General features: G+C 42.0%; 3 protein-coding genes across 5 annotated transcripts in view; 1 reads left to right on the plus strand and 2 right to left on the minus strand.

The window, feature by feature from the left end:
• sytl5 (synaptotagmin-like 5) overlaps nucleotides 1-12417 on the minus strand; it is a 34652-nt gene extending 22235 nt beyond the window's left edge. For all 3 annotated transcript variants that reach the window (XM_046404786.1, XM_046404787.1, XM_046404785.1), the window contains exon 1: nucleotides 12265-12417. The gene's annotated coding sequence lies outside the window, so the exon portion shown is untranslated. The remainder of the gene's footprint in view (nucleotides 1-12264) is intronic.
• Nucleotides 12418-13886: 1469 nt separating this feature from the next.
• Nucleotides 13887-17707, plus strand: LOC124067140 (dynein light chain Tctex-type 1-like). Its single transcript, XM_046404241.1, has 5 exons — nucleotides 13887-14040; nucleotides 15028-15069; nucleotides 15173-15296; nucleotides 15394-15471; nucleotides 16534-17707. Exons 1-5 carry the CDS (start codon nucleotides 14014-14016, stop codon nucleotides 16608-16610), a joined length of 348 nt encoding a protein of 115 aa, XP_046260197.1. The 5' UTR covers nucleotides 13887-14013; the 3' UTR covers nucleotides 16611-17707.
• A 161-nt stretch (nucleotides 17708-17868) lies between these two features.
• Nucleotides 17869-27068, minus strand: xk (X-linked Kx blood group (McLeod syndrome)). The gene is made up of 3 exons (XM_046404239.1): nucleotides 26473-27068; nucleotides 21347-21609; nucleotides 17869-19987 (listed from the first exon to the last, which is right to left on the minus strand). Exons 1-3 carry the CDS (start codon nucleotides 26715-26717, stop codon nucleotides 19050-19052), a joined length of 1446 nt encoding a protein of 481 aa, XP_046260195.1. The 5' UTR covers nucleotides 26718-27068; the 3' UTR covers nucleotides 17869-19049.
• Between the last annotated feature and the right edge of the window lie 313 nt (nucleotides 27069-27381).

Raw genomic sequence — 27381 nt, forward strand, 5'->3', positions numbered from 1 at the left:
GCACCCTCACTCTGTCTAGATGGTTTTTGTCACGCTCAGAGTTGGTTTTAATGCACCAAGGCTCTCTCTTCTCTCTTTTATTTTAAAGTACAGTCTCAAAACACCCCTGTGGTCCATCACAGGATGCTGGACGTTTTAGTCCTGAATCATTAACGTGACACAGAAGGCAGCGGACAGTAATGGTGATTGACTGGCAGCATCTCTAGTGACCATTAAACAGCAGGTCACTTCAACTCAGCCAGAGATCTCCCTCTGGCAGCTGCAGCCAGCCAACACACACTTATACACAGACACACACACAGACACACACACATAATGGCAGACATCCTGCAAGTGTAGAAGACATTAATTTTTCATCCACAAAGGTCAATAACAACACAGTTCTTATCTGCTAACACTGGTGCTGTGGCACATACCAGGAACCATAACATATGCTGGTATAATGATATTTTCTGCTGTAACGAATAGGGGCTGTTTTCTGGACTGTAGTTACTGTATACTGTACCTCCTCTCCTCTCTAATCATAAATCAACCAAACCATGTATGTGCTGCATTCATGCTATAAGGGAGTTACCCCAGTTAGCTGTTTCCAACCTGTATATGCTCATCACATCAACATCCAACAAGTAGAAGGCCTCCTGAAACCTGAATTCTGTCTGGCTTGGGGATTAATAAAATGGAAGTGCAGCATGTCACTCCACAGTAGTCAAACAATAAGTCTGGTAATATGTTTTTGTCACCAATCCCATGAAATCCCATGAAAAGCTAGCTCCGTACAAAGTCAAAATCGCAAAAGCAATAATTGCTTGTGCCCAGCTGTTGTGGAAAATTCAAACAATAATCTGGCAAAGATAAAACCAATGTGCAACACAAAAGAGATGTTTCTATGAGCTAACACTACCACTATGGTCGTCTGTGTTGAGTGAAAGGAAACACACACTTGTGAAACACACAAGACACCAGAGCAAACTGGACTTTAGAGACAGGCAGAGTGTTTAATGGACTAACTGATTCCTGGGGGAAATATCACGACAATGACAGATGTAGAGCTGATCTTGGCACACCAGCAGTCAGCGGACATAAAATTCTATTGCTTATATACGAGAGAGGACGAGATGAAGCACAATGCTCTTGAGGTAGACCGCTGCACATAAATACCAAGGAGTCAGGCCTATAAAATCTACCAGTAGTGAGTCTACAACAGACTGAGAGTGCTCTTTATAAAACAGTAAGCAAGTGCTCAAAATCTTTATCATTCATTCAGAGTGCAGTGCAGATTCTGACAAAACTCTACATGGAAGCTGTTAAACCTCAAAATGGTTTCCAGCTCGCACAGCTTATCTCAACTTAAAGGAAATGAAGCAAATAAGATTTACTCCGCTATCTCAGCTGTGTGTCTCCCTGCATGTAATCCACTTCCTGAGGTCGGATGTGGACCTGTGTTTCCAGCGAGGTGAGATCAATGGGCAGCCATTGTCTTCACTGAAAGCTTCGGATGCCATCTGGCATGCTGGAGGAGACTGGAGAGGCCGCTGGGAAGATGCACAGGATGGGTTTTTGTGCAGAGGAGACAGAAAATCCAGTGATACATGACATGTTTGTCTGAGTGGAAAGTATCCCTGCCTGTGTGTACTTTTCATATAAGTGGTGACCTCTCTGCCTGTCTCTCTTTTTCTTTCTGTTGCCCTGTCTGTCTCTGGCTTGCACACACACACACACAAACAACACCTCAGGGCAGATAACGTATCCGCATCAGTGCAGCGCATTAATGACCCCCTCTCTCAGCCTGGAAACCTGTGAGACGCACTGTCCATTTCACTGCCAATCAAATGAGGACCTGTTTGCAAATATTCCAGTCACTCCTCTTCATCCTCTGTGGGACTGTAACGTTTCTGAAACACACCCCATCACGGTTTGTCAATCACAATCCAATTTGAAACCTTAATTGCTTGGTTGACTCAAAGGTGATGAAGCGACATTAGACACTGATATGAATAACTCACCTCCGTCAAGCCTGACACTTTGCATAATGCTGATTAGGATTCTGTCCTCATCCGGATGTGGCCTCTTGCCTCTGACTAGAAGTCTACAGGCTGGGTGGTGATGTCAAATTGATGCTGAAAGAAAGACAGCATCCACCAGAACAGCAGCCAATCCTATGATCTAATCTCCAAACTGGCTGTCTAACAATTTTCATGTTCAGACTGAGTGTGCATGCATGAGAGAGGGACAACTTTGCAAAGGTCAGGGTATACTTGAAACAAACTAGTGTCTAAAGACAAAAATGTTTAGTTGTGTTCTGAACATCAACACTCGAGGCCGGGGTGAAAAGGCAGCCGTCACAGAGAGGGGCGAGACATGATAATCGCTCCAATGGGGAGAACATCACACACACACACTGGCACTCTCTGCTCAAAGGCTTTCATGGTGTTGCACTCATTTTTTAGGCACAGAAAGCGAAAGACTAAAAAAAGAAAACTTGAGTTCAAATCCTGCTTATTTTCTCCATAAACCTGAGCAATCGCTGCACAGAGAGGCAGATGTGGAAAAATTTCTATCTAGTCTTCACTGCGATGAATGCAAGTTTATTACAATATGAATTTGATATACTGAGAAGATATAAGCATGTCCATATAGTCTCACCCAAATACCATCATTATACCTGACAGCTTAATAAGCTGCCCACAGTAGTGTAGGATCACACTAACCGGAAGGAGGCAAAACAACGTGACTATCTGTCAGTGTTGTGTCATCGAGAAAGGTCCACCTTATCTTTACCAACAGGCACCAGGTGTGAAAGACTCTGAGACCTCCACCATATCAGTGTGCACACATTCCTTTATATTTACGCATTTCTAGCACAGAGGGTCTTGCTGCTTTCACAAAAGTTACACAAAGTTACAGAAGCTGTCATTTGAAAGGTGTCGTCCAGCTTAGACTGAAGTGACTGCAGACGCTTTGCTGTAGATTAAACCATGCAACTACATGTATAAAATCTGCAAATTAGTTCCAGCTTGAACACCTACAACAAGAAAATTCTACTTAATACATCAGCAGTACTACTTTAATAATGTATAATAATAATAATAATAATTATAATAATAATAATAATAATAATAATTGTATGATGGGCGGCACAGTGGTGCAGTGGTTAGCATTGTCGCCTCATAGCAAGAGGGTTCCAGGTTCCAGGTTTTTATGTGGAGTTTGCATGTTCTCCCTGTGCCTGCGTGGGTTTTCTCCGGGTTCTCCGGCTTCCTCCCACAACACCAAAAACATGCACATTAGGTTAATTGGCTACTCTATATTGTCCCTAGGTGTGAGTGTGTGGTTGTCTGTCTTTGTGTTGGCCCTGCGATTGACTGGCGACCAGTCCAGGGTGAACCCCGCCTCTCGCCCGTAGTCAGCTGGGATAGGCTCCAGCTCCCCCGCGACCCTGACGGATAAGCGGTATAGAAAATGGATGGATGGATAATTGTATGATACTATAGGTGGCCATTTTATTGCCTTTTGCTACTTCATGTGGCCTCTTGATAATAATTCTTACATACTTTTACTTAAGTGACATTTTCAATGCAAGATTTTTACCTTTTTGCTATATCTGTAAAGTAGTATTGCTGCTTTTTCTTAAGTAAATGCTCTCAGTGTTTCCCATACAAACCCTCTTTGTTTGACCACCACAATAGAGCAGTTCCTGTCCAGCCATGACTAACATTTAAAATGCTGCCTTCACAGCCACGAGGCACACATGTCACAGCCACCGTAACGTTACAACCCTCACAAAAGCTGTCATCGGTAATGACCTATCGAGCCCGCAGGCCTCTGCAGTCCCCTGCAGGGCTCAATGGAGCAGAAAATAGGAAAAAAAAAACAAACCAACAGAGTTAGTGGCTTTAAAAACCTAATCCAGAGCCCCCCTGTCTGCTGTCATCTCTTAAACTTCCAGCACTCCTCCTTCCACGTACTGCCAGCCCCATTTTCACCTTCACTGAACTCTTCTGCATCATTGTTATCACACTGCTGCTTATTGTCCTCGCATTGATGGGCTGTTTGTGTCATTTCACCCACTAATTAAGAGGAAAGGGCACAGCGGGCTCAGGAAAAGGCTGCCACTCCTCCAGACAGAGCAGCAGAGCCAGACACGGAAGTTGGATGATTGGTTTGGTTGATTGTTTTGGGTTGTGTTGCTTGCGACTGTTAGGATAAAAGATTACACGGTAGAGAAAAGCAGATCCGGACTTTAAGGAGAAAAAGAGCGAGACAGTTAGGTGGTCTGTGTTGACTTCAGTGCTGGTTAAGTTCTGACCTTGAAAGATTTATTTTTCACACCTTAAAACAAACACTGACGTGTGAGAAATACAAAAACAAGAGCTTGATGCTTTTCTCCTCCTCGTACGGCACGTAACATTCAGAGCAGTAGCACTGTGATCACTGTTGCATAAAACTGATATTTTACAGAGTAACATCCAAAGTCCTAATGACTGCTTTAAGGAAAAGATTTTGCAGCCTTCATGCAGCGCAGAGACTAACAAGCCAAACAGGCGCCCCCTCAAACAAAAGTCAAACAACAATTCATGTTTCTTAACTCTACGTGATTATAAAATTCAAAAAATTGAAATCCATCCCTAGCGTCTAATTTGAGGTTGAAATCGAGCTTTTGCAGTCCAGCATAAGAATCTACTGGCAAGCTACCAACTTTGATTTAGTCATTGGTGTATGTTAATGTCAGTCTGCTAACAAGCTCACAAGGAAAACATTCTGTTGTTCAGCAGATATAATGTTTGCCACGGTCACCAACGTGATTTAGCGTGCTTATTAATTAGCACAAACACAAAGTACAGCTGAAGGTGATGAGAACTTGTTGGTTTTTGCAGGTAGTTCGTCATAAACCAAAGTACTGAATAAAATTTGACCCGATGAGAGCGTCAGATGTTGTCTAAAGGTCCTGTCTCAAAATCTTTTTTAGCATCTTAAATACATAAATTGCTATAATGTTTACAGAGCACATTCTCAATTCAATTTGCTTTCAGTGTTCTGAAGAAATTATGCTTGGAGTTGGGAGCCCAAAAGCCATTTTTGCTCTGTAATGTGTTTTTCCAGCCTTGCCTGTGGACAACATGAAAGTCTGTCCAAAACAGGCCAGTCAATCCAATAGTTATCATGATGCTTCATCTGGACCAGCATGGAGGACTGATTGCCCACACTGCCATCCCTCGAGTCATACTACCGGCATGAAGGGTCAACAGTACAGAGGATTCATCCAATCAACTGTAAACTATGTCATGTTTATATAAAGCCAATGACAAGCAAACTAACTGCACCACTGGTAATATCACAACCTCTTTGTATGTAGGATGATGACATTAGCCAAGGAAAATCATACAGTCAAGAACAAATCTTCTTAAGGTAACAAACCTCTGAGTCAAATGAGAATAATTAGCCAAACCGTAATTGAATCCAAATCTGAACTACTCATCTACTATAATGCTCCACCCTCTCCTCCTTCTTGGTCGCCACCTCCATTTTCCAATACATCCTTTTTGTTTGTTTCCTAACAAAGGCAAATGGTGACCCTTGCCCCCCCAGTGCTCAGTATAATAAGCTCTCCCCATGTCTGCAGTGTGAAACAGGCTAATCTGTTCCGCCAAAGCTGAAAACAGCAGGGAAATGGTCCAGATCTCAAGCCACAGTCTGCTGTCTACTCCACAGATCTGGCACTGTTTAGGTTTATGATAAAAACTGTGAAACGGTTCAAGTGCGGGCAGTCTGGTTGTTGGATAATCACGCACATTTATCTCGAGCTGTAGGGAATCAAATTAATAACCTTAGAAGACATTCCTCCCGAAGATAACGAAGATGTGGGGAGAGATTTTTCAGAAGCTCAAAGATTGTCAACAGATAAAGGAGATAATTATGTGTGCTGTTGATCTTTCAAGACATGCACCTTTCAGGAAAACTTTCCACAGCAAAACCCTTTGGCGCTTCAGGCAGATGTGACAAAGATTTCTGTGTTGTTACGATGAACTCTTACAGAACAAGACATGAAAGGTTTTAAGATTGAGGCTGGATCTCATTAACCCACTTTCAGTAGTGGCCTCTGCTGCTGCTGCTGCCGCTTGTTCACAGACAGAGAGACGTTCGGGTTATAAACAGCTCCCTCTCCCTTCACCAACATGGCTGAATATTTCATAGCTCTCATTTCTGTTTAACTGCTGCCTGCCTGCCACATTTTACTGCACTGTATCCTTCCAATGCTCTAGCTGTGGATGGAGAAAGGGGAATCCTCCTGTGTGGTTGTGTTGCCATAAATCAGAGCATAACAACAGAGCAGCATGTGTAACTTAAAGTTGAGTGGACGAGTGGAGATTATTAAAATAATTTTTTTAACATTAGTATTCTGTCATTTCTGTTTTATTACACTGTGTGCCGGTTCATTAGCATAGCCGGAACAGTGAGGAGACAGATGCACAATGAAATTCAGTGTTTGGAGGACAGATTGGTGTCTGGGCTGGCAGAGCCTCCAGGACAGATCGATGAATAAAGATCTCACAGTAAAGAAAAACTGCTGTTTGAGACAGGTCGACTCCCGCATTACTGTTTGAAAAGAACGTATCTGCAGAAAAGCATGTAGTCACATCCTCTTGATTATGATGAATGAATTTCAGGTAGTTATGGCATTCATTCGAATACATAAATGAAAGTCTAAACAAGAAAATGTTCTACAGTCCTACACTCAAGTGCTCAGCAAACCATACGTTTGATGAAAATTCTGGCTTTTAGCCAAAACAAACAGCATCTGTAAAATGAACAGCAAGCAGCTACCAATATTTAGAGAACACAACATTTTGAGAGAAAGGGCATCCTGATGTGTTTCAGCACAACCAGAGACAATTAATGACTTCTCACTTAGGGGGGAGAAGTGTCTTTTTAAAGTTCACAGATGTTCCTGAAACTTGGACTCAGTAAGCTGATTCCTCTGTACTCTGCTATAATAAGACACTGTTTATAAAAAGGTTTGGGGGCTGTGACTTTATTATGTCCAATAAATCATTTAGCAGTGCTTTACTGGTGAGTTTCAAACCATTTATAAGACTGCAGTTAGGCAGAGCAGTGCTTTGAGCTAAATGCTAATGACAATGCTAACACACTAATGTGCAGCAGGCATAATGTTTACCATATTTAACATCGTAGTTTAGCATGTAAGGATTCAGACATTTGGTAATTAGCATAGACCACAACATACATGTTCATACACTGATCTGCAGCTGTAGATGTTAATAAAATGTTATAAATGTATTTTGATCCAGATGTTCTGTAGTCTTTTCCTAGAAAGCGGCGACTTAGGGGTCTTCATGATCAACAACAGGATCAACAACCAGTCAGAGGGATTTTTTACAGCCTGGAAACCAGGTCTTCCCCCTGACCAAGACACACTGAACAAGCCAAAAACAAAAGGAAAATAGATAAGTCATGAGTCATAGCAGAAAAAAATATCACGAGTCCTCAGTATGGACTTTGCCCATTACAACAAATATGGGTGAGGTCAACAGAAAATTCTACTGAAACTCATGATTCATGCTCGAGGTTATGGGATTAAAATGCGCACTTTATTTCAGTCCTTCACCTGTGGATCTCCACCTGTGATGATGTCATAAAGTCTGTGACCCTCTGCCTTGTTAGCTTAGCATAGAGTGGACACCTGAATCTGTCAGAATGTCTGGCACATAATGCCCAGTAAAAATTTATTCTTTTTTACACTGGACTTTGTACAGATTAAACAAAGTAAAATGCATCAACAGCTTTCCAGTTTAAATTACATTTTACCAAATTCTGGCCTAATGAGGATTTTGTACTTCTTCATTCATTATTTATTTATACATATCATTAGAATCATGTCTCACTGCATAACTATATCTGGGTATTTTGCAAGTCAGATCTTACAAACATTATTTTTAATAAGCAAAAAAACAATCAACAAAACATTCTTAACGAAAGGTCCACTTAACACTTAAAGGTTCCAACTGCATGTCTCCATTAACGGCTCTGCAGAGAGCTAGTAAGTAGAACTTACTTAGCTTATTTTGTTAGCTGCTCACAAGAATGAACTTTCACACTGAAATCCAGTTGGTTTTTGTTCAAATCTTTAATTCAAGTCAAATGTTTTAGATAGACTTATATTATTATCACCAAGCTTAAAATAACCAAATCTGTGTTATCAATGCACAAGTGAAAAAACGGAGTCATTTCACAGTGTGGCTGTAGTTTCAACAGGTTCCTTACACCCACTGATGTCCTTACAGCTGTCCCTAATCTGTTCAGACATATTTACTGATTAAACACCTTGATGTGCACGACTTGCCAACAATGAATCTAATTAATGTTGGTGTTTGATGTACACTCGGCTGTGTACACTTTTCCGGACAGCCAGCACACCCAACATGCTGGTAGTGGGAAATAATATCCTCACCTTTATATAATTTGCAGGCTGAAGTGTCACATCATCCTATCACGGCCCACAGGCACCCTCACAGGTTCAGGTCAACATCAGAGCGCCCACAGAGACATGTGTCCATACACATTTGAGGTTTACGGAGGCCAACACGGAGGCATCACTCCCTGACCAGCAATCTATTACTCAACTGAGTCATTCCTCTCAGCGCTGCCTCCAAATTACATTTCTGCTTTTGAGGTGTTTTTTTTTCTCCCCTCCCACATCTGCAGTGTTGGTGTGCGGATGGGCTTCAACTGATTGCCTCGCTGTGTCCCTGATTGAACTGGGACGATGTACCTCTGAGGCTGCATAGGGGGCTATATGCTGCATGCCAAACGGGCACCCACAATGCACCATGGAGCCATGCATAAGAGAGACATCAGTGAGTGGGAGGGAGGGAAACCCCACACATCACAGCCCAAAAGAGATCAGCTGTTATTCAACACAGCGGCACAGACAAGCTTTGCAGCGGCTCGGGTCATCAGCAGAGTTAATCTAGATATTATCATGCAGACAATCCAGGAAATTAGAGTAGATTTGATGCCAATACTCAATGTGGCTCACATTTTAAAGGCAGACAATGTGCATCTCCATAACAGCTGTCCTGTTATAGCTCTGTGAGAAGGGAGTGGACAATGCAACCAAAATAGAATTTATGTAAGAGACAGAGGAGGTGCAAACAGCACTGCCCTGTAAAGGCACAGACAAGGCAAAGACTAATTAAAGTTAAGAAAAGGGGTTGAAAGTTCTGCACAACAGACACACATTCTGTAACGCGGTCATACTGAGTGAACTGCTTTGCCACAGAGGCTACATAATATTTAAACAATGAAGAACAAAAATAAATAGATAGATAGATAGACATACTTCATTGATCCCATAAGGGAAATTGTTGGGAAATGTGTTCTTTTAATTTTAATGTTCACTTTAACAAGTGTGTTTGTTTGCATGGATTAAATATAAATTACATTATAAATGTGTACTTGTCTGTCCATATAAAGATCAATCACATATAAATATTTGTACCAAAATCTGAGACGACAGTTACTGCTACTCTGCTACCGTTAGCAAGAGCTCAGCTTGTTTTTTGTCCTTCATGGCTGAACGGCTTCATTTAGCTTCATTTATTTCCTGAGAACTGAGAAACCAAGCTATTGGTTTATTCAAATGTATTTTCTCAACTATAGCTAAGAGCTAGGTTAAAATCAGTGTGTAAATTCTGTTTAAGCTTCAGCTAATGCTAGCTGTGGCTAATCAAAAGCTAGCTTCCCCTTGATATGTCGTTCATGTTTAACTGTCTGCTTTTGCTGTTTCTCTGTGCAGTTAAGATCGGTTAAGTTCTGTAGTTAAGGCAAATTCATGCTTTTTTTTCATGGGAAATTATTTATTTAATTTTGACAGTGTCTAACCAGTTTTTCAAATAGTAAAACATACGGGAAAAACTCAGGTTACGCTCTCTGCACTCGGTGTTGACCAAGTCTGTTCATCATTTTGGTTTTGTAGGGTAGCGTACTTCAGTCTGGCAACACGAGCTGCAGCCTGTTGTAGAAATGCCTGCCATAATAATGCAGACGTGTGAATGTGTGTGTGTCTCCACACACACATTCACACACACACACACACACGCATGCACGCACCCACACACACACTATTCTGTCTTGCCAGATCTTGCAGCCGCCGGCCTCTAATGCTGTGTGACTGCACTCCCCAGGGCTTCTTTCTGCTCCGCTGGATGAGCTCTGCTGCCTGCGTGTAGAGAAATCAGGGAATCCCTACATTCCCTGGCTTCTCTCTGCCTTTATTCATCCATTTATTCCCCCTCCAGCCTTGAGTGTGAGAGCTGTATAAACCCTCGGTTAGCATTTGTGAGGCATTCTCCTTGTAACAATGATAAAACGGCCTAAGCAGATACCGCACATTGCTTATAGAAGCCAAATGAACCAATTTAAGGGAGCATCACTATGACAAATTATAGTACGGAGGGATATCTTACACAGCAAAGGCTAAAGCAGGAAAAGGAGCAGAAACGTAAAATTCATCAGGGGTGTTAAAACATTTCTCTTTCGGAGGCTTGTTGACACTAGACAGAAAGCTCAAAGCCTACTGTGTGTGGAAAGAGAGTTTGCTTTCATATTACTTCCCCTTACAAGGCCTCATAATGAAACTAATGCTAATATATGAGCTCATGGGTGTTATTGTACTCATTAGTTCAACTGCTTTGCTTTCATTTCACAGCTGTTTTTAAACACACAAAGCTGACGTTTGCCGGCCAGGCTCAAGACTGACGCCTGACAGAAAATACTGGCTAAATACTGTCTTGTCAATCTAAGCAGCCGCTTTGGGCAGCAGCCGCCCTGCCAGACAGGTTGAATTGACATTTTGTTGACCTTTTGTATTTTCTGACTACATTAGCTGCTTAAACTGGCCAATGAAAATGAAATACTTGATGCTAAATATCTAAAATGAATGAGACTAAAGCACAACGTTGAAACAGCCCACATGTCAAACCCTTTTTTCTTTAATCAGTCTTAGCTTCTGAATTTCACCTATTATTACATGTGATTTAGAACACAGCAGGCGATTAATCAAATCATCTGGACAAAAAACTGACAATAATGTTGATAACTCGATAATAATTGCAAGCAATAGAATTTTGGAAATCAGAGAACTCACTTATTCACACAGTTAGAGGAGACAGTCAATACTAGACAGATAAAAGAGTGGTATCGATCGTTCCATCGAACTGTCAGCGTGTTTCCCAAAATGTCAAACTATTCTAACTTTAAGCCATTTATCACGAAAGAATACAAAAAAAACCTGCTGCTTTCAACTTCCCAAATGTGAGAAACTCTCATTTGTACTCGTGTAAATTGCAAACCATTTAAATTTAGTCTAATGGTCAGTCGAAGCTTCTCTGACATTAATGTTTTTACACTGTTTGTGGGACAGCAGCAGCAGCAGCAGTGACTGATCTGAGGCACACACACACACACACACACAAAAGGAGACCCAACTCTGAACTGGAATGAGCTCAGTGTGTTGGGTGCTTTCTGGTTCTGGTTCTGTACACTGAGCCAGGAAACCAAGCAGATATTTAGCAGCATCCTATGGGACTGTTACTGAGTGTTAGTAACACCAGTCTGTCCTGAACCTCCCTGAGACATCCTGTTCACCCCACATGAAACTATCAATTAATTACCCACTGTGATGCACGGACATGTTGGAAGACCACTGAAGTGATTTCTCTCCAGTCACTCCTTATAACAGCTTTTTTTTTATTTAAAAAAATGCCCTGAAACACAAACAGCCAGTTGTTTTGAACCACCGTCTTCCTCGTTCAACTCCGGTCATCTTATCTCATGCGGTTTGATTTGTTAACAAATGCAACATATTCTCAACAGGCTGTTGGATTCACCTGAGAGGACTGCAGGTTAAGCCACCGTCGAAACCAGCGGAGGCTGACTAGAAACCAGAAAAGGGGCTTTTTGCTGCATTGCACCTGCCCAAACGCGCCTAACTTTATCCGGGAAGTGGTCTGTCTGGCCCCACTGCTGTGTGACTGATACTCAGAGGTCGTGGTCGTGATGGTGGACAAACAGCCGCCTGCCCACCCCCCACGCAGAAAAAAAACCCCACAAGGAAAAGACAAATCAAACATCATTAAGTAGGAGACGAGCGGCAGCGGCGGGCTGTTCCATATGCCAGAGGAAACGCGGCGGTGGTTGGTGTCCCGGAGTGTCGCCGGATGACCCGCAGAGCTGCTGGTGTCTTACCTGGAGGCTGCGGACAGCCGTGAGGAGCCGGCAGCGGAGCCCGACAGGCTGGGGACTCAGTCCGGGGATCAGGGACCGCGCGTGAAGGTGTCGGTGCGCCTCAGCACCGTCTGAAGGCACAGATCCACAGCCAGGGTGTTCCCGACTGGAGGGGGCGTGGTGTGTGTGTGTGTGTGTGTGTGTGTGTGTGTGTGTGTGTGTGTGTGTGTGTGTGTGTGTGTGTGTGTGTGAGAGAGAGAGAGAGAGAGAGAGAGAGAGAGAGATGCACGCAACCCCCTCTAACAGGCTTATTTCTGACAATGCGACAGTTTCCGCACAAACTCAGACTCCTGGTGTTCTTATGAAATACGTGCACATTAGGTGTGTTTCATGCGCTGCAGTGCTGAGCTCTGAACAGCCAGGTTCACAGAAACTCCTCATTGTCACCGGTGGTACATTATGTATTATGGATTTCCCCGCTGAGATCCTGTGGGAATCTGTATTCCTGTGGTCACGGCCAGAGGAGCAGCCAGCCCTGCTGCGGAGTGACAGTTAATGTAATAGCAGTGTATGTAGCTGAAATAAATGGGTTGCTACCCTTCTGTGATAAGAGGTGCTGATACTGGGGGACCCACAACATGACAATAAAAGGACCACCTCAGCACAGCTTGCTGAGACGTTGAAAATAAGCAGTTTATCTGCGCTGCTGTCGGTCGCTCTCTCTGCGCTGAGGTGATCATGATTGTCTTTCAGAGCAGCCTGTTTTTCTTACTTCTATTATTTACGCTTTTCTGTATACTAAGCCTCTGTGTTGCATCTTAAGCAGCCTATCGGGAAATGTAGTATAAAGATGTCTTGCACTTTATGCCCTCTTTTTTTTGATTATTATTATGCATGTATGACCTATTTGAAAACGTGTATTTATTCTATATTCTCTGTTAAGGTTATTATGTGACATGTCCAGAGACTACTGCTGACTCTGGTGCAGCTGTTATTAAAGTGAGCTGTCACTGTCAAAGAAATAACCTATCAAAGTTTTGAAAAAATACGTAAGTAAATCTGTTTTTTTCCATCGCATTGGTTTGCATCATGACAGGAGCTCAAGCTTTACATAAAAGCATGTATGTGAACCTATTATTATTATTATTATATTATCAAAGGATGTTTGTCCAAAATGAAATGCAACAGTATTTCACTCAAATACACACATAAAATACAACTTTTCCACGTGAATTTAACCTGTGTTTTATTGTGTGAGACCCATACTCTATATCATAAACCACCCCAACAGAATATAAATACTTGCTTTGCTTTTATTACCAACTAGGACAGGCATTTCCCGTTTCCAGAACAGGCCCCTCACCCGTGTGATTACGGTGGAAGTCTGAGCCCAGCCCATAATCAGATGTTTTCCTAAGGACAGTTCACTTCATTATATAAACTGGATTTGTTTTATAAACTTGTAAGGACCCCTCTTTCAGGCTGGAGTCACCTTCATTATGAGAAATAAAGACAGTAATAAAGACATATTCACAGCGTTTTTCAGGGGTGTTCAGTTACACGCTAAAAACGCCCTCTAATGTTGATCCTGCTCTGGTTCTGTAATGTCTGAATTCAACCACAGTGGGGCGACATAACAACAGAGTCTGCAGCTTCAGATGGGCAGAAATGTCTTTTCTGTGCTCTTTGTCTGTGAACAGGAACAATAACTGAACCGACAGAACGGACCGTGGTGATAATAAAGAGCAGAGACCGCTGTTTAAGTGAGCAATGGAAGAATATAACTCTGGAGATGAGGTGAAGTTAATTTGAATTGCATTTAATTTAACTCTCGAAAGGTTCCATAGCTAAGCTAATACCACAAAGGTGTATTGGTTAGCTAACGTTAGCTTACTGAGCTAGCATAGTCCGTTAGCCGAGGCTAACGGCGTTTCCATCGGGGTGTGGTTCCAGTCATTAGAACTACATTGTAATGTTAGCCTTACATTGTCAATGGAAATGATGAATGGTATATTTGTTAATTATTAGAATGAATAAAAGTAATAATACTTGTAAAAGTCATACTTAAGTAAAAGTATAATTTGGCAATGTACTTAAGTATTACAAGTCCTGAATCCAGATATGCCTCATAATTACCTTCAACCCAAAGTGACACCTTCACAAATCTTGCTTCACCCAAGCATAAGCCTCGTTATAATTAAAGATAAATTAAAACTATATGAAAAATAATTTGAGGGTAAAGCAGCATGTCTCAGTAACTAGCAAGCTTTTAAATGAATGTAATGAAATAAAAAGATACATATTTCCCTCTGACATGTAATTAAATAAAACGATAAAGTAGCATCGCTGTGACAGGCTCCAGCCCCCCGCGACCCTCACGGATAAGCGGTATAGAAAATTGATGGATGACTAAGGTAACATGAAAAGAAAATACTCTAGTATAGTGTAAGTGAGATAGATCTCACCACTGATTATTTGATTTATATTCAGTTCATATAAAGCAAACAGTCCAGTACTCATATCACGTTCTTAAGAGATGCAAAATATTTATAGTGTTAAAGTGCAAGCAGTGTTGGACATGTTGCTTGTGTTTCATGGTCAAGGTCAGGAGTATAAATGAATTACTGTGGACAGCTGTTTGGATTAGTCACTTACTGGACTAAATCTAAGTTATTGATTGATGCACAATACTTTCTTTCAGTATGTAATGTTTCAAAAAAGGAAATAAAACCATGCAGCTGCCACCAGCTCACCAGGCTTTTGCTTTTTCTTATTATCCCGCAGGTGGTCTTCAGTGCTGATGAGGCCAGTGCCTCAGTTAAAGAGGTACCTTTTCACTTCTGGATACATTAATGAGCTTTATTCTATCAGAAAGTCACTCTTTGATTTGATAACGGCTTGGATGACTTTCTCTCTCTGTGTGTCTCAGTGTATTGAAGGTGTTATTGGTGGAACAGATTACAGCCAGAGTAAAGTGAATCAGTGGACGGCCAGCATAGTGGAGCATTGTCTGACTCACCTGGTGAAACAAGGACGGCCATTCAAATACATAGGTGACCTAAGTGTCCATCATATACAATAATGTGAGAGACCATTTTGACTAGAAGAGCTCATATGTGACGAGTGTCACTGCCCTCTGTTGTCTTGTAGTAAACTGTACGATCATGCAGAAGAGCGGCGCTGGTCTCCACACAGCCAACTCCTGCTACTGGGACACTGCCACTGATGGTGAGAGCTTGTTTCGTCTGAAATTATTCGATACCAGCACATGACTGTCAGTACTGATACAAAACAATGCTTTTCATAGTCATATTTAAGAATAGAAAATTGTTTGTTTTTGTTTACGTTAAATCTTGTCTAAACAACATCTAGCAGTCTTTCACTGAAAATAATAATCTTTAATTTGCATAATTAGTAATTAAACCAGGAACTATGTGATTGAATAAAGGTTATAAATCTGAGAAGACATTCAATCTCTTGTTGTGAATGAAATGATTGCACCCGAGTAGGTCAGGGATGCTTGTTTCGTTTTTCTGCCTGCCTGAGAGAGAGAGACAGCTGGAGAGGACTTCAGACAGTTACTGCATTATGTGATCATGCTTGCTTTGAAGGATGAACTGCGTCTTTAAAACAGTTTGCCAACATGTGTCACTTTCATCTGCGCTTCCAGTCGGCTCATACGTCATAGAGTTGAGCACTGAACCTTCTTGATATAGCAGTTCAAACAGAAAACACAAACTTTACTGACTATAAACAATAATAATTTGTATAATTTGTGTCCTCTGCCCCACGAGCAGAACTAAAACCAGAGAAAGTTTTTATTGTATTATATTTGATAAATCAGTCAATGATTTTTTTTAAAATTAGTTTGAGTCTGAGAAAAAATTGCCCATCAGTTACCCAGACCCCAAAACCATGACCTCAACCTACTAATGTTGTTTTACCATCAGTCTAAAACCCAAATCTGTTCAACTTCAAGTGAGATAAAACAAACAAAAGCAGTTAATCTTCTGGCTTCAGAAACCAGAATCAGCCAACCTTTGGGCTTTTGCTTCACAAATGACACAAACAACTAATTATTAATAGTATAGTACATAGCATTCATAGTAATACATAATTGTTTATTAATTTTCTGGCATGTGATAGATGATTCCAGGTCAAACTGATGGGTTTACATCATCTTGTCGATAAACGTGCTTTAGAAACAAAATCAGTCCAACTTTTTGAGTGAAACAGATTAGCGGTGTGAGGCAGACTGCTGTGTGATGTCTCCCTGTTTGTTTCTCTCAGGAAGCTGCACAGTGAGGTGGGAGAATCGCACCATGTACTGCGTGGTCAGTGTGTTTGCTGTTGCTGTGGCGCTGTGACAGCAGCAGCACAGAGCTGCACTCCGCTCTCTCTCCGCAAACACCCATCATGTGTGAAGCTGTGCTTGGAACGGCACCGAGACCAAGAAGATCCTCTGACGATACCCTCTGGTAGAAGTTCACGTATAAGTAGCGTATTTCTCCCCACAGGCTTGAAGAACGTAAGCTCAAGATATGAGTTCTGGTTTGTGAGTCGACGGCCTGCGTTGGTGAGCGGGTATGACCAAGAGAAAATGTTGCTTTGTGGGGACTAAAGTAAGAAAGACATTTCAAACACCTGTTGAGAAGTGAAAACTTAATATTTTCTCTCGATATGTTCTCCCAAATGTTGTAATCTGCACATGACGTGGAACTTAGTTTTAGCCGTGCTAGCAGCTGGCGTTAGCAGTGTCAGTCTACCGACTATTGCCGTGACATTTGATATGCACATTCAAGCCCGCCCCAGGATAGACTGTAATAACTTCTGTGATCTTCTGACTTTTCATCTAGGAAAAAATTATTCTCAGGATTAAAATTCTAGTTTTTCCCCGATACTTTTATGGTCATATAGCTGCAGAACTCACATTTTCATCAGCCCCAGCTGTACTTTGTGTTTAATGAAATCAAATGTTAGCATGCTAAGATGCTAAAAGTTGGTGAGTGTGATTAACGTTTTACCAGAATGTTAGCATGTTGATGTTTAGCATTTCGCTCAAAGCATTGCACTGCACAGTACAGCCACACAGAGCTGCTAGCACGGATGTAGACTCTTGTTTTCTTTGTCTCTTTCAGCACATTACAAAATAAAGCAGTTTGGTATTTGATAAATGTTTTTCAGTAGGTACCTGACTACTTGTATAAAATGTCTTTATATAATGTTTATAAAATGTCTTATATCATTAAAATATTAAAGTAGACAAGGGTCTACTTTAATATTTTAATGATATACATTAGTCTGTATCTGACTGTGTGGATTTGAGTGTTTCAGTAGTCATTCCCAACAAACGCTGCACTTTTTCTGTCAATTCTTCTGCAAAACCGTGTTGACTCTGTAGGTTGTTTTGTAAATTTGTTTGTTGGACCATCTTCAGTGCTGTCATTAAATCTATTTAACAACCGTTTTGTCATCTGAGTGAGTGTTAATCTTTAGAGCCCAGCATGTGAATGGGATTTTTGAAGCAGACGCAGAGGAGAAACGTGCAGTTTGGATGTTCGTCCACTAGAGGTCAGCACAGGACAGTCTGGTAACTGCTTATGAGTTAAATAAAAATACTGACACTTTTCACATATAAATATAAATTTATTTAGATTTTTAAGTAGGAGTTTGTCTTTTAAATGCCTTTATTTTGCTCTGTATGAGAATGATGTGTGCAGTAGGGTTTTCTTTTTTTTTGGCTTCAAAGGTTATTTGTACAAACATTGGGAGCATACTGGGGATTATCACCCCTCTGCAGATACATTGCAAAAAGGAGTTAGTGCAAAAACAAACAACAGTGACAATCTCTCTCTCTCGCGCACACACAACTGCATGTCAACAGGTTAAAAATAAGCAAACAAAACTACTTGTTACAATTCCAAACATTTTGCAATTAGATATAATCAATTTGTGTGTGTGTGCTCTGTGTAAATATTCCAACTAATGACACATAGAGACAGACAGCCCGACATAACAAGCATGAATTAGAAAAATACAATTACATCCACACAAAGCATTTCACATCACTACAGCTGTTGCTGCTGAACCAAAAGCCACTTAAATCCGTTTTGTAAACGTGCAAAAACGTGAGAGATGTCCGTGCTTCACGGTGACGTGTTGGGTGATCGGACAGGCAGATAAACGATGTGAGGATCGTAGTCAAGCACAAATACGTCACAGGAGCAGCATGTATTAATGATAAAGCTCCTATCAGGGAGTAAAAACAGCAGATTGATTGCAGCCATAAACAAGGATGTGTGTGTGTGTGTAGGGGGTCGGAAAAGCCCTGTACAAAATAGACTCACTGCCCCCCTTGCAGAATAACAGTTAGCTTACATCTCACCTGCTCCACACATGCACACCTCCATGCCAAAGAGAGACACTAAATACAATCAGTTCAAATGCATGGCTCTTTGTGATCAGTAATGCAGCATATAAGTGGACACAGTCTTCAAAATTAAAGACGTTATGGTGCTGTCCATGAGTTTGTATTAAAGGCTGCAGAATGATGTTGGCTGATGAGACAGGTGAACTCTGTGCATGTTCGCAGATCTCCAGTTAAGGACACATTTGCTTCATGTAGGAGTATGGGACCATGGTAGGGAACAGAGTTGAGATGGATATAGTAGAGTATAAACATTCCAAAAAAACAAAAGGATTTAAAGTGTAAACTCAACTCACAGAGAGCTCAGTGTGGCACTTAAAAGGTTACAAAGGGGAATGACAGCTGTTAGTTCCTCCAAATGGCACAACGATCCGTTGGTTTAAGCATTGCAGGAAACACTGTGGTTAATGTCACCGTTGATTTCACCACCTACATTATTGCCTATTTCATTGGGGGAGTCACAGATTGTATCATTGAGCATGTCGTACGTTGTTTCATTAGGCATGTCGTCTGTGGTATCGCTGGCCGTGTCGTGGGCTCGGTCATTCGTCCGCTCTTTGTCTGTGCTGGGGCTCGGTGGCCCCAGCACAGACTTTCCCATCGGCCTGTTCTGTGGAGAAGAGCAGTTGCACATGAGACAGAGGAGAGAGGAGCAGTTCCAAAGGCCCTGCGTCATGCTGGAGGAGAAGAGCCTCCGACATGGATGACAGAACTGGTAGAAGACCAGCATGAAGAAGATGGCGATGGCGTAGGCTACCAGCAGCTGCAGCACCAGCAGCGGGGCGCAGATGAACTTGTAGAAGTCTGTTTTGTAGATGTACCACAGCAGAAGCAGCGAGGCGTTTTCCACAAAACGCAACATGTAGTACACAGCCATGCGATACCAGTTCTGAGACTTATTGATGAGGTCCGGGTCATTGAGTTTCACCTGCACAGCTGACCAGCAGAACATGTTGATACCAGCATAGAGGAAGGTGAGCAGGCAAAGCACAATGGTGGTCCCCACCCTGGTCAGAGTCTTTTCTATATTCTCAGGGAACGGCGAGTGGCTCTTCCAGAACAGGATCCAGGGGTAGAAGAAGAAAACAAGGAAGTTGAGCAAAACCACAGGCAGGACCCAGAGCTGCAGAACAGAGCTGAACAGAACCAGAACCACCACCCGAGTGGCGATCTCAAAGCTTCTCCACAGGAAAATGCACAGATAAGCCATGGGCCGGACGTCCACTTCATAGTCATCATATTTGATTTTAATGGCCAGGATGTTGCAGCGCAGCGCTCCATACACGATAGACAAGAGAGAGATCACCATCAGCGTGCCTGTCATCGAAAAGCAGAGAGAGAGAAGATGACGACACCATCACTTAGGGGACTGGTTAATATGCTTCTATCCTCCAGAGTCCAGGTCGATTTTGGCTGACCTTCAGTCCACAGGCACCATCAGGCTCAGACTCAGCTACAAGTCTGGCTTCTGATTTTGTGAGTTAAACAAAGAGTAAAACTGCCAGAAACCAGCCAAAATAAATGAGAATTATATAAAATTTCCAAATCAGTTATGATAATCACTTCAAATCATTATTATGGAACAATTCAATGTTATGAAACTATGGATTTACTATTTATGCATGCAAATGAAATAGAAAAATATTAAAAATAAAGCTATAATACAGTCTATGCATGGCTGTAAATTAAAAAAAAAAGGAACAAAATATCAACAAATCCATTTCTGGCATACAGACATAAATGAGATACTGCGTGAAAATCTCCATAAACACTTTCAGCTTTTGGTTTTCTCAGCTTTCACAGATTAACGCATATGATCATAGCGTCATTCCTATTCTTCACACTGGCTTTTTAAAGATTCCTTCTTCAGATGCTTCCTTTGTGAGTGACGGCAGACAAAATCCACAGTTCTATGCCAAAATACGTTTGAATGCTTGAATTCTGACGTTAAGATGAGGCTTCAGTCACAGTTAACCAAATCAAACTTTTCAGTACAAAGTTCACCCTTCACGTTTCCCAGGACAGAAAGGAAGTTTTGCATTAAAATGAAAAACTTTGCAGGATGCCGACTTGGTTTGATTTGATTAACTCAGACTGTGGATTTCAATCCCACAGTACTTACACTGGAAACAAATAATGAAGGAACCTGAAGAAATGGCTACAGAAAGCAAAAACATGAATTGTACATACAGTCCAGACTTGAAAAATTGTGAATTATCCTTTAAGGCCCTGAACCTCACATTCATTCTGGTTGTTAAATCAGCAAGTGTGAAATAGTTTCCTACTGCTGGGAGCTGAGGAAATACGATTTATGTATATATAGCATCTTTTACTTTGTCCTAATTTCCTGACCAGATGTCCTAGTTTGACTTTGTGTGAACCTTTACTAAATCTCTCTCTGGCTCTCCCTCTCTCTCTCTCACACACACACACACACGCACAAACACACACACTTGGACAGCCTGATCCCAGATCTGCACCAACTGGCAGACAGAATCACCACTTTCCATCCTCAATACCACAGAGGCACTTATGTAACACCACTTTGACTCATGAAAACACCATGATCTTATTTCCAATATGGCTCTCAGCTGATCAGCCCACACCACAGTGAAGCTGTGGATGGATGACAGTTGGATTAATTGAAGGTACATGTGACCATGAGTACCCCCTCACCTCTTCCGATGGACACCCCCTGCTGCAGGACGCAGATGTAGAGCTGCAGGGTGAGCTGGGGGGCAGATCCCAAGAAGGCCTGAATGACAGAGGTGCGGGCGAAGGCTGCCCGGTGTGTAAACAGTTTCCCCTCCGCCTGCCCCACCTGCCGCTCCACCTCCTCAGACTGACCCCCGCGAGGCATCTGCTTCTTCCGGGTGATGCTGACATAAGGCTCCTCCACGCGGCCCACGCTGCCGTAGATACAAAACGCCTCCAGACACCTGCAGCACAGCCACAGCAGAGGAACAGACACTGTTAGGAGCTGCAGACTCATCAGACGGCTGCTGACTTTTCGTTGGCAGATTTTATTTTAATTTCATTTATTATGCTCCCCATTAGTTTAATCACAACAGAGGCTATTCATAGTAACAGACCACATTAACAGATAACCCAAAATCATATTACAAAACACCATGAGAGCAACTCAGAAGCAGAAGCACAACGAAACACGACTTTACAGCATTTTCCCCGTCACGTCAGCACAGTGTGATAAATGTCAGTTTCCTGACTTTTTAATATGCAGATATTTGTGCTGATCATTTCCTGCACATCAGAGACACTTTTCTGAAGAATAAATGTGATGATTTTATGAAAACGTGGCTGCCTTTAATGCTTTTTTTCTGGAAGACGTCCATACCAATTCTGAAGAAAGTCTTGCTCTCTTTCAGACGGGCCTTTTATGAATGTGTTGGTGGATTACTGTGCGGGGCTGTGCTTTATTTAACTCAAATGTTTCTTTAGGTTGTGTTTTCGGTGCTCACATTCTCTCTTGACTACATAAATTCTGACTTGTTCTTGTGAGTCATCTTGTACTGCTTTTACTTTCCAGAAAAGCGAAGCTATTCAGCTCTGCAACCAATGTTTATTTTCATTTCAGCTCAATTAACAGATGAATGATTTTTTGATAAAATTATCCAAAGTTTCATCTATAAAATGTCAGAAAATGGGGAAACATTCTCAGCTCAAGGTGATATCTTCACCCTGCTTGTTTTGCTGGACCAACAGTCCACAACCAAAGACATTAAGCTTAGAATGATGAGTAGGAAAGCAGGAAACACAAGTAAGCTCGATTAACAATTTAAACTATTAATTGATTAGCTAAACTGTTGCAAATCAATTTTCTCTTGACTGACAAATGGTTTCAGCTCTGAGCGCTATTCAGCTTTACTAACTGAAAACTGACAGAACTTCAATAAAAAGGTCAGAAAAAGTCTAAAAAGGTGATGACTACTTCCTTGTGCTACAAATGCAGCAAATTGTGAGCAGTTGTAAAAGACAGTTAGACCATCATCAATATCTGTTAATTCATGTGCACCAGCTTTTAGCTCTCTGTCATCATGAATGTCTAAAGACATTCACAGTCAGAGATCTGCCACTGTGATACTACAATAATAATAATAATCATAATAACTTTATTTATATAGCACCTTTCAAAAAACAGGTTTCCAAAGTGCTTAACAATCATTTGAAAGCAAAACCAACAAATTGTATATAAATAAAAGGCAATAAACGAAATATAAATAGACAATCGCTAAGCAAGGTTGAATATTTAAGATAAAAGGTAAAAGAACAGCATATGAAATAAAAAATTTGGTGAATTTGGCGTAAAATGACTAAAAACAGATGGATCAAGGTTAGCTTTCTTTAAAAGAGGTTGCACCATAGCACGTTAAACAAGCTGAAGGACTCAGTGTGGGCAAAAGGCCAGAGTTTGAGGCAACGCTGATACACAGTGCCAATAAAACAGTCAGGCAGGGGGATTTAAGCCACAGGGGTGCTGATGGACAGGCTGTTTATAAGTATGGACTACACTGGAGTGGCACGCACAGTGAATGTATCACCAGAATACCAAAATATCATTGAGGGATGAAGTGATGAAGATGATCCCACACGCCTGGTTCAGTCTCTCTGCTCTCAAATTGTTGCTTTCAGTCGCAGCAAGCAGCCCTACACAAACACACACACACACACACACAGAGCGCACTACCTGCTCAGCACCAAACATCAGACACAGTTTGCAGCTACTTGGCTGCTAAAGAGTCAGATATTTCGCTCAGCAGACAAACACAAAGCTAAAAGGAGAGTGAACATTCGTGAACAGACAAAACACGGCTTAACATTAATGACAATGCTGCTTTGCGTCTGCTGGATGCGTAACTAAGCAACCGTTTGCTAACAAGTCCTCAAATTAAGATGGTAATATGTCAATGTTGCGTTCATGGGATGTTTATGCTGCCCCCAAGTGGCCAAAAAAAATCAGCTAGTCAATTTTCAAAAATGCTTTAAGACAGTGAGTTACTTGTGCCCATTGAAGTACTTTGCTGCTACTGCCAGGGCTGAAGAGCTCAACTAATGTGACAAATCAGTCAGTTAAGTAAACATACTGGATAAATATTGTATGTATGTATGACTGGTTACATAACATCTAGTTGGAAATAAATTCAAATGAATGTAAATGATGGTGTTGATGACGGGGCCCATGAGTCCATTGGGCCACTGTTTAAAGAGATTAAAACATCTTTAAACCTCACTGAAAAACCCAGAATCTACAAATATGCAAATATTGCTGATTTTGAGAGTTGAACTTGTGAAGACAAGATGTCCCCTGCAGTACTGAAAAATCTGTTTGTCACCTGGAGGTTCGGTTTCCTCTTGTACTGTCAAACTGCAAACCATAGGTGGTCTTTAAAGGGTATAACAGCTGCAGGAAAAACCTAGCCTGTGAACCTTGAGTTAGGATTCATTTGTCAAACTGTTGTTCCCCTGGCCAAGAATGTACTTTGATTCTTTACAGACATGTTAAGCTCCACTTCTGTTTTGACCAGCGAAAGCAGAACTGGTCGTGTAAGTCCAGCGTACACTCATAAGGAGTTAGAATAAAGCTGCTAATTAGATGAGTGTTAACAAGCAGCAGTCAGTCACAGTCATTACTGTGCTGAGGGTAGAGGTAAGGACTCTGTTTGAGACATAAGAAGTGTTATGTTGGGCGGATGAGACAGCTCTGAGAAGAGGAAGTGCCGCCGTGCTGTCGGCAGTGGAGACGGATATTCTCCTCTCTGGCTGTGTTTTCAGAGATAAGGCGAGCAGTGACGTGTGCTATTCTTAGAGCTGCTCTTCACTGAGGACACGAGTCTGAACAGTAATCATCTGAACGCATACTGGAGGGGAAATGGGCCGGGCAGAGGCCGCTCTGCTGGGGAGTCAACGTGCTGTGAGAGACGACTGTTCAACTGGTCCACCAAAGACAAAACTGAAACGTGGACGTTAACGGGTCATGACAACAGCCTGTGTGTTTCAGTTGCTGTTCATATGAAAGCTTAAGGCTTACTAAATGTCCCCTGCATCACCTTAAATGTGGTTATAATTGCAGCTAAAAGCCTTTCAGCGGAAAAAAGGCAGAAATCTCTAAATCAGTATTATGTGCCAACGCGCTGAATTTATTATGACATAGCTGAATAAAGTCAATAACTTTACTTAACAACACACTTAAATGATCAGTAAATTATCAAAACTGCTGCTTCATTTTGTGTCGGTTAAATAATCAAGGAGTTCAGCTGGATAATCTACAGAAAAATAAACTGTTCTAACCGTCCACGAAAACGTCTGAAAATTCTGATAACAAGTGAAAGCTCAAAATGACATGTTTAAACTGCTTTTTTTTTTAAAAAAAAAAAGCAAATATTCATTCATGAAAATATTTCATTTCAGCTAACATTCACATTTGAGTTTCAACCGTGGAACAAATGGGCTTTTTTGTACAGAAAGTAAAATTTAAAACCCTCCATGGTTGGCCCTCAGTAGATTAGAAGACAATTTAGAAAACAGGATTTCCTCTTGAGGATATTTTCTGGACTTGGTGTATAAAAAAAAATACTTTTAAAAGATTTTAAAAGAACCCCCAGCTATTATGGGTTTTAAGCACAGGCACACTTGCATAATATATTTTAGGGATTACATTGACTGTTTTCTGTTTGTTCTGGCACTCGTTTTCTTCTCATTTCTGTCATATTCGTGTACATTTTATACATTTCTGTGTAGATTTTCATTCATTCGCTTTTTTATTTTGCACTGTGTGTTTTACAGGCTGTTCTCTGCATTAGGGCTGCAACTAACAGTCACTTTATTTCATTATCAGGTCATCGGCTTTGGGTTTTCTCGGTCAATCGTGAAGCCACTGGCCCATCACGACTTCCTTGTTTGCCTTGAGATGTTTGAGATCGAATGCTTGGCATTGCTTTCGCGAAAAATGACTAATCGATTATCGGAGTAGTTGCAGATCAACTCCCTGTGGATCTACTGCTTGATTAATAAACTCTATGGTTTCAGCTACAGTTTAGTTCCTGTAGGAGTTTTAACCACTCTCAAATCCCCAGCTGGTTGTATATCTGATAAGACTATCATCCCGCACGCCTGTGTGTACAGTAGGGAGGTTTTCTACTCTCAGATTCCTACAGCTGAGACAGATGGTCCAACCAGGCCGGGTCAGGGTTTACACGGGGAAAGAGGAGGCCTATTACGGTTTAAAGGACTTTGTGCGCAGATGTTTGAAGGTTCCTCCATCAGTGTGTAACAGCCACAGCATGTCGGCGTCTTCATGTGCTGCGGCTGAGCTTTACGCTTTACGTCTTGTCCTTTCAGACGGAGCAGTCATGAATAAATGAGACGCAGCTCGGCCTGTGAGATCTTCAAACTGAGAGGGGGGCTGTGGAGATCTTATGAAAAGTAGTGGTGGCTTGGCTGAACAGCTCTGAGGGTACATGGAACATATCGATAAGCAGTATTGATCATTGGTCTTTTTATTTACCGAACTAAACGGCTCAGACATACATTCGCCGCACCAACATGCACGCAGCCAAGCCAGAGACAAAAGGCCGGAGAAAATGAAAACAACAGCATGTGCGCAATGCATTCATCAACCCGTCCGTAAGCAGCTTAAGTGCCGGCAGGCCGGACATGTTTTCACACACGACACCTGTGGGTAATAATGGACGTTTAGAGGTGTGACACAGTGGAGAGCGGAGACGCAGTGCTGTCCGGGACTTGTGTCGCGGGCCAACCACCGAGATAAACAAGCCACCACTGACCTGACGATGGGTCCGAGCTGCAGGATGTGCAGCAGCAGAACGAGCGGTCTGTCTCTGCTGAGGTCCCGGTGGATGAAGGTGAGCGTCAGCTGCACGAGCACTGACGGTACGAGCGTGAAGAGGAGCGTGAGCCCCTGCCAGATTTGGTCTCCAGCTGAGCGGTACGTGGAGCTGAGGTAGAGCGCTGCCGTGGTCTCGGCCGTGAACAGAGACACCGACACAAAGATGGAGCTGGGGAGTCGCATCCTCACTCACTCCGCCATTTGGGGAATGCGGCTCGCTGCTTCGCTCGGAGTCCGCACGGCCATAACGTTTCCACCGGGCGGTCAGTCAGTCCGTCCGTCCGGCTCGCTCCGCCGCCGCTGCTAGTCTGCGGTGAGGCGGGCCGGGAAGGGATGTTTTCACAGCCAGCTGTCGTCCCGCAGGGAGCCTGCAGGGGGCGCTGAGTGGCGCTGCAGAGGCTGTCGGTGAGAAGAGACGCCCTGCAGACTGTGACACAACACATTCAACAAACCAGTTTGTTCAGAGTTTTCAGGATATAAACCAGACATTGGGCCTATCACAAAGCATATGCTTATAATACGAAGGGTGAATAAATTTATTTGGCAAATTTTGTATTCTGTGGAGTCGTCTTTACTTACTGAATATCATCTGGTGAGTTTAACAAATGCAGGCTACATGCTTGAATCATTTAAAACGATTTAAGGAAGCTAAGTATGACCTTTCACTTTTTATCTATGTTTAATGGGTATCATTTCATAGGGTGTTTTTATTGTTATTATTGTACTTTCACATCTGCTCAAAATTCTCCATGTTCCTCCATGTTCTGGTCAGCCAAAGACACTTTATCTTTCTGGAGGACAATAAAATTGTATACTACTCTGTTGAAAACTTAGTATTTCAGTCTTA

This window comes from Scatophagus argus, chromosome 11 (assembly GCF_020382885.2).
Source record: "Scatophagus argus isolate fScaArg1 chromosome 11, fScaArg1.pri, whole genome shotgun sequence".
Lineage (NCBI taxonomy): Eukaryota > Metazoa > Chordata > Actinopteri > Scatophagidae > Scatophagus > Scatophagus argus.

What these genes read in the sequence shown, in the direction of transcription:
- LOC124067140 (XM_046404241.1), top strand. Translation starts at nt 14,014, where the DNA reads ATGGAAGAATATAACTCTGGAGATGAG. An exon ending in AATATAACTCTGGAGATGAG is followed by an intron (nt 14,041 to 15,027) that starts GTGAAGTTAATT and finishes ATTATCCCGCAG; the next exon opens with GTGGTCTTCAGTGCTGATGA. An exon ending in CCAGTGCCTCAGTTAAAGAG is followed by an intron (nt 15,070 to 15,172) that starts GTACCTTTTCAC and finishes TGTGTGTCTCAG; the next exon opens with TGTATTGAAGGTGTTATTGG.
- xk (XM_046404239.1), bottom strand. Translation starts at nt 26,717, where the DNA reads ATGCGACTCCCCAGCTCCATCTTTGTGTCGGTGTCTCTGTTCACGGCC. An exon ending in CAGCTCGGACCCATCGTCAG is followed by an intron (nt 21,610 to 26,472) that starts GTCAGTGGTGGC and finishes GCTGTGCTGCAG; the next exon opens with GTGTCTGGAGGCGTTTTGTA. An exon ending in GGGGGTGTCCATCGGAAGAG is followed by an intron (nt 19,988 to 21,346) that starts GTGAGGGGGTAC and finishes TTTCGATGACAG; the next exon opens with GCACGCTGATGGTGATCTCT.